Source organism: Halichoeres trimaculatus, unplaced genomic scaffold (genome assembly GCF_033239565.1).
Source record: "Halichoeres trimaculatus isolate MK-OKI-2021-1 unplaced genomic scaffold, fHalTri1.1 fHalTri1_scaffold_12, whole genome shotgun sequence".
Lineage (NCBI taxonomy): Eukaryota > Metazoa > Chordata > Actinopteri > Labriformes > Labridae > Halichoeres > Halichoeres trimaculatus.
Window position 1 is genome coordinate 33,306,715 of NW_027437190.1, and position 12,633 is coordinate 33,319,347.

General features: G+C 44.1%; 1 protein-coding gene across 1 annotated transcript; it reads left to right on the top strand.

Annotated features, from left to right (window-relative positions):
* Nucleotides 1–619: 619 nt before the first annotated feature.
* On the top strand, nucleotides 620–12,633 carry LOC141800608 (immunoglobulin superfamily DCC subclass member 3). Its single transcript, XM_074683271.1, has 14 exons — nucleotides 620–656; nucleotides 5,036–5,341; nucleotides 5,431–5,575; nucleotides 5,717–5,847; nucleotides 5,934–6,071; nucleotides 6,169–6,327; nucleotides 9,884–10,049; nucleotides 10,133–10,383; nucleotides 10,464–10,628; nucleotides 11,514–11,702; nucleotides 11,902–12,009; nucleotides 12,085–12,211; nucleotides 12,304–12,403; nucleotides 12,498–12,633. Exons 1-14 carry the CDS (start codon nucleotides 620–622, stop codon nucleotides 12,576–12,578), a joined length of 2,103 nt encoding a protein of 700 aa, XP_074539372.1. The 3' UTR covers nucleotides 12,579–12,633.

The window sequence follows — 12,633 nt, forward strand, 5'->3', positions numbered from 1 at the left end:
TACAGCCAATTGTAAATTACTTTATTTTTTAAAATCTATTCACAATTTCGACTCTGTAAATCAGGTTTTGCAGGGAACAGGTCACATTTTATCCATCAGTCAAATTAGATTTAAAAAAAAATGACAGTAAAATATCAGGGTCCAGTTAATGTAGTTTAAGACACTATGGGATTATCCAGGTTATATCCAAGGTTTTTTTTTATTGTATTCTTTTATTTATTGCACATCATCTATCAAAGAGCATTAAAGGTGAAACATCATCAACATATCCTCATTGCTCCTCCAGCCGCTCCTCAGCTGTGACCCTCTCTCCCCCCACACCTGACCTCAGGGTCAGGATCACCCCCACCCATCAGTCTGCTCCCTCTGGCCCCGCCCCCATCTCGGAGTCCCCGCCCTCGCTGCCCGGCCTCAGGGGGTCAGTTTGGATCAGGTCCTCATGAGATCAGCAGCAGGGGAGCTGCAGACCCGGTCTGACAAAGTGAAGGTCTAAAATCAGAGATTTGAAGAAGAGCAGGAGGATTACAAGAAGAAGATTTTTATTTTAAAGGATTTTATGATTGAAGCTGCTGATGTTTGAGACTCTGAGGACCCGGATTTAAAGATGAAGATGATGAAGATGCTGCTGGTGGTGCTGCTGGGACTCTGCTGCTCAGGTCTGACCCACTATATGAATTAATTATATCACAATATTTAAAAAAAAACTACTTCTTTTCATGTTTGTTCTGTGTTTTTCTCAAAGATTAAATATTTATTTTGATCAGAGTTAATGTTAGTCTGACTCCAGAGAACACACGCGCACACACACACTCACACACAAAGACATTGGCAGTTGTCATTAATATCAAATATCAAACTTTATTTATAAAATTGATTATTCTGTGTGAATGTAAACATTTATTTCCTGTGATTTTAAAGTTTTTCTTTGCTCTTGTGAGAGCAGACGGTCCTCACTGACATACATATTCATCACCTCATCTCCATACAGACGCTGTGTGTGTGTGTGGGTGTGGGTGTGTGTGTGTATGATTTGCTCTTGAACTTGAGCGGTGATGAAGGGGCCTCTTCACTGAGTGTGTGTGAGTGTGTGTCAGTCTTGTATTGTCTCCTTCACAGGGATGAAGTTTAATTTAATTTTCAGTAAATATAAAGTGAGAGTCAGTGTTGAAAAAGTGCGTGTTAACCCTTTAACCCTCAGGCTGTGTCTGCTGCCTGACAGACAGGACTGAGGGGATAGGTGTTAGAGCAAATCCAGATTTTTTATGGTCTGATCAGAGTCCTCACAGGGAGATAAAAACACTGCTGGGTTTTGAGTTTCCAGGTGTCCTTGAAGCAGTTGGATTAGTCCTTGAAACAGGATTTGGTGGTCCTGGAGGGGGGTCAGTGTAGTCTTGAGGAGTCCTCTAGGTCTCAGATTCCCTTTAAAGAGACTCAGGGTGTCTGTGAGAGATGATCAGATGGTCTTAAAAAGTTTCCAGGTGCTATTAAGAAAAAACGGGGTTGTATCAGGTAGCTGTTAGAAACAACATTACCCAGAGTTCTCTTCTGCTCTGTAGTTCCTTAAGTTAGCTTTGTTTGTTTTTTGAGTTTTTATGTCCTGTTCAGTGTTTTTGGTTAAACACGCCGACTCGTCTGACTCGTACAGCGACCAGATGAGAGTCAGAGAATAAACCTTATAGGTCACATGCCCTCCAAAAGACAAATAGCTAATCAGCTGATTAAACAGGAAGTGACTCAGCAGCTTTAATTAGCTCCAATTAAAGACCTCTAATTATGTGTGTGTGTGTGTGTATGAATGAGAAGGGGGGGGGGGTATATTTTGGTTCCCATGATTGAACCTTCGTCATCATCATCATCAGTCTGATCACGTCTGTGTGATGAAGAGTCATGCTGTCTGCTCTGGGTGGGGGGGGGATTTTGGGGGTTTTGATAAAATATGTGAAGTTCACGGTCAGGTTCGGGCGTGTGACAATACGCCACATAGAGAATAAGAGGGAGGAGGCGGAGCTCCAGGGTCTGAACTCAGGGTCTCATGACCTCCAGGGGCCGAGGTCACGTCTGACGGAGGAGGGGGGGCGTTCAGGGGATTTAGAGGGCAGGTCAGATAGAGGGGGGGGTCTGTCTGCTCCAGTGTTTTAGATGAACCCCCCTCTTCCTCAGAATAATGGGGACCCAGATGGGAGTCGAGGTTTTAATCCTGAACGAGTCGCTGAGGACACGACCGTAATGAGATCAGCTGATCAGAGAATCAAACTCTGAGTGTTTCAGAGTTTGTTCATCACTGAGGCAGTCTCTGTGGGTTCTGGGATCAGGTTCTGGTCCACATGGGCGCTTTCCATTTCTGATGTTATCCTCAGATCTTAGAGTTTCAAACTGATCTGTACTGAGCTCGTAAATTAGACATTTTCCCCAAAAATTCACCAAATAAGGAATTGACGACGTCTTTCGTGACAAATTACTTTGGGATAAAACTTCCTTTTGTGTCCTGGAGACAACATACTCCATCACTTCCAACCAAGGCATTAAATCATGAAACTTCCTACTACCACATTTGATAGATTATTTAGAAGAACTGAGAACAAAAGAGGCCCCGAGCAGGTTCCCTGTGGAACACCAAAGTGTAAATTCACGTTCTGCTGTTAGAAAAATAATCTTTGAGATCTCAGGATGAGCAGAAAAATAGTCGGAGATGTTGAGAAAACAGATGAAATGAAGTGTTGAGCTACCTGCCTCCTCAACACCTGATCACCTGTGATGAGTTCAGGGACCAGTTTGTGCTGTAAAAACCTGTTTCAGGATAGAAACAGACGAAAAAGTCAGAGAGGGAGATTTTAAAACGAGTGAAAATAGGAAAACAGGTGAAAGACAGATTATGTCATATAGGTGACATCACCTATGACATCACTCCTTTGAGGTGTGTTCAAGTTCAGGTAAAGGTGTGATGAAGTGTTTCAGATCAGGATTTAGCTTGTAGGAGGAGGACTCAGGTCTCTAAGGCCTGGTTCTGATTCTGATCTCAGTTTAGGCTTAGACCACTTCTTGTGGTTCAGGTTCTGATGTCATGGTGCTGTATTCAAGGACTCATCATCAGGAACATTAGCAAAGTAGACTGAGGGTCTGGGCTCAGAAAAGAGGATAAACTTGAACTTGAACCTGACAATGAGACAGAAACATCAGCCTGATGAAGAGGAGCGATGAAGGCTGAGCAGCTGCAGGATGATGAAGACTTTCTCTGTTTGTGGGTTTCAGAGTCTTTAGGGGGGTCTGTTGTGTCTGGGTTTCACTTTTGTTGTTCTTATTGTCGTCATTCATACCGAGGTTAGAGAGGAGGGGGCGGACGTCACGGTGGTCCTCCTCCTGCTGCCCGCCGGCCGGCGTCTCGTTCCTCCCACATGAGGACGAGGAGCAGCTGGGGCAGAGGAAGACCAAGAGGGGGAGTGTGGGAAAGTCTCAAGTTCAAGTTGAGGAGGAGAGACGATGTGTTCACTGAACATCTGTGAGAGAAAGTCTCTGATTGTTCAGAGTTCATCTCTCGAGGTCTGGGTCTGAATCTGATCAGAGGGAGACCAGAAAGACCTCCTGTTTGGGTTTTAGATTTTTGGAAACATTTCTTCTTCATTCCCCAAAACATTTGCTCATCATTGTGTGAACAACGTGACTTTATTTGAAAAGATCTCATAGATTTAAAGTGGTCATGTAGTTGTCTTAAAGTCTTTACATCCTCTTAATTTTCCTGCTCGACACTCATTTGGCTACATTTCCCATGAGTCTTTGCAGAACAAATCCCAGTTATCAAACTTTCTCAGACAGATTCTGTTTCAAATAACTGTCTGTTCATCACACATCTGACTTTAAATGCACAATTTTTCTATGAATGTTAAAAGAAAAGAAGTAGAAGTGAATATAAAAGAGCAGGAGTGTCAGGATTTTGATTAAATCTCTGAACAGGATGTACCAAGATAAATAAACAATAAGATAAAATAAAACATTCATTATTTTATTCAAGCAGTGAGAGCCTGAGCTGTTTCCTCCTGAGCAGTGACATCACACTCTAAGAGGTCAGAGGTCACCTGAACCCGACCTTCCCCTCCTCCATCCGTCTGTTTGCTCTCTCATCTGCTCTGAGAGCAGGAGGCGGGGCTTTAAATAGAGCTGTCAATCAAAGTGGAGCAGCTTCACACTGATACACCATCCTTATAAGTCAAACCTCCATTAAAATAAAATATTAAACAAAACATTTGGATGATTTTTTAATTTACTTTATCAAACTTTAAACATTTAAGCGTCCATGTCTCAGGCTTTTATTTTGACAGTTGAAATATCTTCAATAAATCTCTTCTACACTTTTTATTTTTGATATGTGTCTCAATTTAATTATTATTTTTTTAACTTTAGTTTTTATTTATTTATTTATTTATTTTATAAAGTTGATTTTATGAATTTAAAGGCTTTATTCAAAGAAACTTAAACTACTGTCTCTTGCTGCAGAGGCCTTATATTTTTCTTTTTGTTCATACTCTTTTATAATCATTTTATTTCTCTTTTACTTTAAACACTGAGTTTATGAATGATCCATTTTATCCATCATCTACAGCTTCATCATCATCATCATCATCATCCTCATCACCCACCTCATCATCACTTGTGAGTATTTCCTGTTTCATCCCAAGTCTCATATGATCTGAGGTGGATCAGTGACTTTTATTTTGAAAGGGTGTCTCCTCCAGTGTTGTTACCTGGATCTCATCACATTATAACTTTAACCAGTAACTTTATGAAGTTGATCTCTGAGCATTACCATTTCTTAAAGGGACAGCGCAACTTTTTTTTCAATAATGTTGATCTCGTAACACGGACAATTTATTCTAAATAAATGATTTTTTGTTCTGTAGCCCATTAAAAAAAACATGAAAACATTAATTAAATAAGATAATTAATTATTTTTTTTTTCAGAAGATTAATGAGTTTTTATTTGTTTCTCTGTTGCCTGTGAGTCCAAACTGAGGTCTAACTGCTCACCTTGTCTCTGTCTCAGGTGTGATCGGAGCCTCGGAGCTCGCCTTCCTCACAGAGCCGTCTGATGTCATCGCTGTGAGGGACCGCCCCCTGATGCTGGACTGTCAGGTGGAAGGGGAGGGGCCTATCTCCATCACCTGGAGACGAAATGGCGTTCCAGTGGCGACAGGCGACCGGGCTATGGTTCTGGCGAACGGCACGCTGCTCATCAAGAGCGTCACCAAGAGACGAGAGAGCAACGAGACAGACGCCGGGGAATACGACTGTGCTGCTCAGAACCGCTACGGACGCCTTATCAGCCGAAAGGCCCGGGTTCTCCTCGCCTGTGAGTCATGTGACCTGTGATGTCACACCAGAACATGATGATACACACACACACACACACACACACTGACCACCGTCCTCCTCCCTCAGCTCTCCCTAAGTTCCTGTCCCACCCTGAGTCTGTGACGGTCGATGAAGGGGGCGTGGCCAGACTCACCTGTCAGGTAAACGGAGTCCCTGAAGCAAACATCACCTGGCAGAGAGACCGACGCCCACTGAGCACCGAGGACCCCAGGTACACATCACCTGTTCACTATTAGTGAGGTCAGAGGTCACATGATCAGAGAGAATAAACAGGAAGTCCAGCCTCAGTCTGATCCGTAAACAAACAAACATGTAAACAAACATGTGACACGTGTTTCTATTCTCACCTCAGGTACACGCTGCTGCCAAATGGCGTCCTGCAGATCACCAGCGTGCAGCGGATCGACAGCGGACTGTTCCGATGTGTCGCAGCAAACATCGCCAACACCCGGTACAGCCACGAGGCCATGCTGTCCGTCACCGGTAAGACGAAACCCGGGGCGCAGGAAGTCCAAACCCTGTTGTTTGTCTGGGTCTCTTTCCTGATGGTGTTCTTTTTTCTGCTCCAGTTGCTGGATCCAGGATTTACAAAGAACCGGTCATCCTGTCGGGTCCTCAGAACCTCACCATCAACGTCCACCAGACGGCCATCTTGGAATGCATCGCCACAGGAAACCCTCGGCCCATCGTGTCCTGGAGCCGCCTCGGTAAGATCAGGGATCCATCAGGTACAAGGGTCAGGAACCTGAGAGGGTTGACACCTTCATGACGAGACCTGTGTGTGTGTGTGTGTGTGTGTGTTAGACGGGCGGTCCATCGGCGTGGAGGGGATCCAGGTGTTGGGAACAGGTAACCTGATGATCTCCGATGCCACGCTGCAGCACTCAGGAGTCTACGTGTGTTCGGCAAACCGACCCGGCAGCAGGTCCAGAAGAACAGCGCTGGGACGCCTCGTAGTCCAAGGTACAAACACACACCAAATACACACACTTAGAGAGAAATACACACACAGCACACAGTGAAGCACACACACACTCCTGTCACTCTGAGGTTTCACTGATGAACTTGAACTTGTGTCAAGTGTGTGTGTGTGTGTGTTAGTGTGTGTGTGTGTGTGTCCATCTGTCAGCAGTGTTTGCTGCCACCGTCTGACTCTTAACCTCTGACCTCTGACCTGTCTGAGCGTGTGCGTGTGTGAGGGGGAGGGGCCTGCAGACACAAAGACACAGAGAGAAAGAGACGTGGCCTCATCAAATTTACAGCCTGTCCCTTTAATAATAATAATAATAATAATAATAATAATAATAATAATAATAAGAAGAAGAAGAAGAAGAAGAAGAAAGGTATTTAGTTGACAGAGAAACTCTTCAGAGCGTCAGACACACACAGAGCAGCTGGTTTAGGTCAGAGCGAGTCAGAGGATCAGAGCGAGACTCAGTGAAGAAGGTTTGACTGACACAGGAGATAGACGATCGACTGAGGGGATAAAATCAGAAACATAAACAGTTACTAACACTTGATTTCAGTCTCACAGAGCAGGAACCTCCAGGTCCAGACCTGCTGGTTCCTGCTGGTTCCTGCTCTGATCGTTAGCTGTACACACTTCTCTCTATTTGAGGATTAAAACAGGAATAATTAGATCCAGAGAAGAAGAATCACCTCTGACCTCCGACCCCAAACCTCTGACCTCATCACAGCAGCCTGCGGCAGGAAGTGAAGCATACAGAGCCTCCCCTCTCAGGGGAACAGGGACCCTCTGAATAAAAACCAGACCTGATAATGGTTTATGCTTAACTCTTCTTCTTCTGCTGCTGCTGCCGTGGTAAAATTCAGGGTTAAAGATATAATATTATTACTTTACACTGCAAAAACTGAAATCTTTTTTTCTTATTTTGAGTAGAAAGAGTCTTTTTAGGCTTAATTTGAGCCACATTCACCTGACAAGTCCTGAAAAAAAGACAATAATTAGGTCTTAATTGATTTTTATAAGTATAAAAATTGAGAAATGGAAAAAGCGGAAAGTTTAATGTATTAAGACTTTATTCAAGTTATAAGCAAAAAACACATTTTTCTTTGAATTATAATTAGCAATTCAGACCTCATTTTTTACCGTTAACAACTTAAAACAAGACATTTTTCTCGACTGACCAGTTGAATGTGGCTCATATCGAGTATGTTAAAACAATTTTACTTAAAACAAGACAAAACACTTGATAAGGTTTTAGTTTTTTGCAGTGTAGTCTATGGTTGGACGGTATTTTATTTTGAAGGGGCAGATCAGAGGAGCAGGAGGCCAGCTGAGGTTTTGGTAATTTTGATATTTTTGATATTTTAGCTTCCACTCTGGATTTACCAGAGCTTCATTTTAAGACTTCTTTCTTCAGAAATAGCATCTTAAATCTCTTTTAATTATGACTTTAGCTCAATATGAATCTCCTCCACATGTCAACTCTAATCTTTTAACTCTACAACTTGATTTTGACTTCACTCTTGAAATAATATAACTTCATTTTTTTACTTAAATCTCTCTCAATTATGACTTATTTGACTTTTTTTAACCTCCATCTGGTAATATTTTCACTTATTACTCTTAACATCCCAACTTTTATTTTGTAACATCAGGGCTTCGATTTGTTGCTCCAGGACTTGGGTCTTGAAACGTTACAACTTTAATCTTGTTAAATACAGACTTTCTACTCCAGATAAGATTCTCTGTTTTTTTCCTGTGGCCCTGAACCTGTCATAGTTTCAATCATCGATCAGCTGATCATCAATAACACAAACATTAATCAGCTGATCGGGGAGCAGACCGTCCTCTCTGTCTGTCTGGGTGTTTGTTTGGTCTTCTCGCTCGAGACAAAGAAGGTCAGAGGTCGTCAGGCTCTTTCTGTGTGTGTGAGTGTGTGTGTGTGTGTGGGTCATTAGAATACAGATTTGCATGTGAAGGGTCCACTTCACAATGAGGACTTTATTCACCCTCAGAGTCCGTCTGTCAGACGCATCAGGAGAAAACTTTTTTGGATTGGACGAGTCTTTGCATCAGAGCGCCGTGTCTGAAGAAGAATGAGAAACAAACGTAAAATGATTTAAAACTCACGATTTCAGGCTCACTGCAGACAGGAACAATCACAAGCTGTGTGTCATCGTGTCATCATAAGCTTGATTATTATCCAAAGAGAGGAGGATATCAGAGTTTACTGCAGTTAAAGGGGCAGTTCGGTGTTTTTGAAATGTGGTTGTATGAAATACGCTGCAAAAAACAGAAATCTTATCAAGTGTTTTTGTCTTATTTTGAGTAAAAATTGTCTTGTTAGACTTGATGTGAGCCACATTCACCTGACCAGTCCAGAAACATGTCTTGTTTTGAGTTGATTAAAGACAAAAATAAGATCTGAATTGCTTGTAACAAGTTAAAAAAAAAAATCTGCCAATGGAAGAAGAGTAAAGTTGTATTAGGAAATTTTTCTAGTTTCAAGCAAGTTTTTGTCTTTAAATAATTTTAAATAAGACATTTTTCTGGACTGGTCAGGTGAATGTGGCTCATACTGAGTCAAAAAAGACATTTCTGCTTAAAATAAGACAAAAAAAAACTTGATAAGATTACATTTTTTGAGGCTTTTCTTAAATTTTAGATTTTATTATCCGTCCTCCTACAGTTATAGAAAAACAAACATGTATCTGGTAACTCTGGAAAATGTAAATACAGGAATCTTTCAAAATAAAATAGCACTAATGTGTGTGTATGTGTGTGTATGTGTGTGTGTTTTGCTCTTGAACTTGAGTGTGTTCCCAGAGTGTGTGAAAATCGTCCCCCTCCACAAATCAACTTTATTCCTATGTTAATGACTCCCCCCTCTGTCCCCTCTCACCCCTCTGTCATCCCCCACTAAAGATAAATGCGTCATATTCACACCCCTCCTCCCCCCTGACCTCTGACCCCCTCTCCCCCCGGCTCTGTTTGGGAGGGGGGGCGGTCCTCAGGAGGTTATTTTAGGTGACAGAAACCCTCATGTGTGAGAGTGATGGGTGAGTTGTTACCGTGGAGACGCAGCAGCCGGAGGCGAGACAGCACCTGTCAGTCAGAGGGGGTCAGAGGTCAAAGTGGGGCTCAGACAGAACGACAAGTTCAAGTCCAGTTTGTGGATAGAGAGTAAACAAAGAGATAAACAATGACATCATCATTATAAAATATCTAAATTATAAAAGTTTAAACATCAGGAAGAACAGATCTATGACATACAGATCTATTCAGCAGCTGTGATCTGATGGTAAATTGGTTTCACTGTGTCTGCTGCCCCCTGCTGGACACTCCAAGCTCTGACCATTCACAGCTCTCTGTGCTGATTCTCTCACTTTAATCTGATCCTGCAGTAAGAGAATTGAAATAAAGAAGAAAAGATTTAATAATTAGAATATTCGTCAAAAATAAAATAAATCAGAGGGGGTTAAAGCTCTGAACAGCTGTTTGTCAGGATGAACTGACCGTGATGATACCACTCTTCTTCTTCCTGTCTCTCAGCTCCTCCAGAGTTCGTGCAGTGGCCTCAGTCCGTCTCCAGACCAGCAGGGGGCAGTGCTGTCTTCAGCTGCACAGCATCAGGAGCTCCCGAGCCTCACCTCATCTGGCTGAAGAATGGAAAACTGCTGACGCCGAGCGGCAACGTCAAGCTGACCAACGGAAACACGTAAGCACCACGTCATGGCGGTGTGATGTTCCCCTCAGGTAACCTGGAGTCCTGGTTTCAAACCTCTCTGTCGCCCCCTGCAGGACTCTGGCCATCACACGCATCACGCCTGAGGATGAGGCCATCTATCAGTGCATCGCAGAGAACAGCGCCGGGACCAACCAGGCCAGTGCCCGCCTCGCCATCAGCCAGGGACCCGACCTGCCTGAGGCCCCAGATGGTCTGAAGGCCTTGGCTCTGAGCTCCAGCAGCCTGCAGCTCACCTGGGATCAGCCCACAGAGGGCGCCAGCCAGCACATCATCGGATACGTCCTGCACATCCGCCGACTGGGAGGTAAGACGAGGAGAGACAGATTAAACCAATCAGGAAGCAGCTTCACCATGACCTCTGACCTCTGACCCCTCACTCCCCAGAACCTGACAGCGCTGAACTGCAGGAGGCCGTCAGTAAGACCACCTTCAAACACGAGTTCCTCAACCTGGATCCAGCAACCACCTACTCCATTTACCTGAAGGCCTACTCCGCCCAGGGGGGCAGCCAGCAGTCCAGCACCATCACGGCCACCACACAGGGCGGCGGTAAGTCCACCTTAAAAAAATCAAAATTGTCTGTCCACCTTAAAACATAAAGACTGTAATTCCACCTTATGACAAAAAGGATTGTCTTTCCACCTTAAAAACATAGTTATAAGTCCAGCTTAAGTAAATTCTGTCTTTCCACTATAGGAGTCCACCTTAACCACAGTGTGTCTTTGTCAGTCCACCTTAACAAAGTGTCCATGTCAGTCTACCTTAAATACTGTGTCTATGTAACTCCACCTTAAACAATGTGATCATTTTAGTCCACCTTAAAACTGTGTGTCCATATCAGTTCTACTTAAACACTGTTCGTCCATGTCAGTCCACCTTAAAACTGTGTGTCCATATCAGTCCTACTTAAACACTGTTCGTCCATGTCAGTCCACCTTAAAACTGTGTGTGTCCATGTCGGTGGACCTTAAAACTCTGTGTGTCTTTGTCAGTCCACCTTCAACACAATTTCCATGTCAGTCTACCTTAAATACTGTGTCTGTGTTACTCCACACTAAACAATGTGTCTATTTTAGTCCACCTTAAACACTGTGTCCTTATCAGTCCACCTTAAAACTGTAATGGTCCATGTCAGTCCACCTTAAGACTCCGTGTGTCCATGTCAGGCCACCTTAAAACACTGTGTCATCGTCAATCTACCTTAAACACAATGTTCATGTCAGTCCACCTTAAATACTGTGTCTATGTCAGTCCACCTTTAACACTGCGTCCATTTTAGTCCACCTTAAAACTGTGATGGTCCATGCCAGTCCACCTTAAACACTATGTCCATGTTAGTCCACCTTTAACACTGCATCTATTTTAGTCCACCTTAAAACTCCTTGTTTCCTTGTCAGTCCACCTTTAACACTGTGTGTCTCTGTGTGTCCACAGTTCCCAGTCCTCCCAGTTTCTTCACCAAGGTGCTGAACCAGACGGCCATGCAGGTTTACTGGGAGCTGCCCAGTAAGCCGGGGACTCTGGAGGGCTTCAGACTGGAGTACCGCGGGGTTTCCAACCCAGACGTCCAGGGGCAGGAGACCTTCCCAGCTCACATTAACACCCACACCATCTCCCACCTGGGTCAGTCTCTTAAAGGGACAGCACAACTTTATATAGTGAGCGTAGTTAGCTTAGCATGAGGATTGAAAGCACAGAATAACTGTTAGCTTAGCTTAGCTTAGCATGAAGGCAAAGAAAAACAGCATAATGATAATGGCTTATGATGTGGTAGCTTTTTAGATGCTAACAGTTGCTAATGGTTACTGTGTTTGTTCTGCAGAGCGGTTAGCTGTCTACGAGATCCAGGTGTTAGCCTTTAACGGGAACGGGGACAGCGCGTCCAACCGGCGCCTGGTGTCCTTAGCAGAGGGAGGGACCACCAAACCAGGTAAGAGCCTGTCCCTGACCTCTGACCCCTCCAGTGTAACCAATGAAATCAGTCTAACGCTGTCTCCGTCTCCAGCTGCTGGACAGACCTGCAACTGTGACCAGTCCCTGAGCTCATCGTCGCCCCTGCTGGTTGGACTCCACAGCGGCCTCGCCTGCATCCTCTGCTGCCTGCTGCTCATCCTGCTGGGGTACAGACGCAGGTGAGACCTTCATCATCACCATCATCATCATCACCATCATCATTATAACAGCATCATCATCCTCACCTGATGATGTCATCGCTCTGTTTCAGTCTGTTCTGTAAGAAGAAGGAGAGCTGGGAGACTCCGCCTCCTCTTAATGGCATCAGAGGTCATAAAGGTCACACACCTGAGAGCATGGAGCTGAGTCAGGTAACACACACACACACACACAAACACACACACGCACACACAGAATAACATCATCATGAGTCATCTAACAGTGTTCTTGTTGCTCCACCCACAGAGATATGACTCCGCCCCTCAACCAGTCATGGTCATGGTGGAGCCGTCTCCACCTGTTCAGCCTGGCACAGGCACCGGATAAACCACACACACCTCCTCCCCCTCCTCCTCCTCCTCCAGCCTGTTAGCTCCTCCTC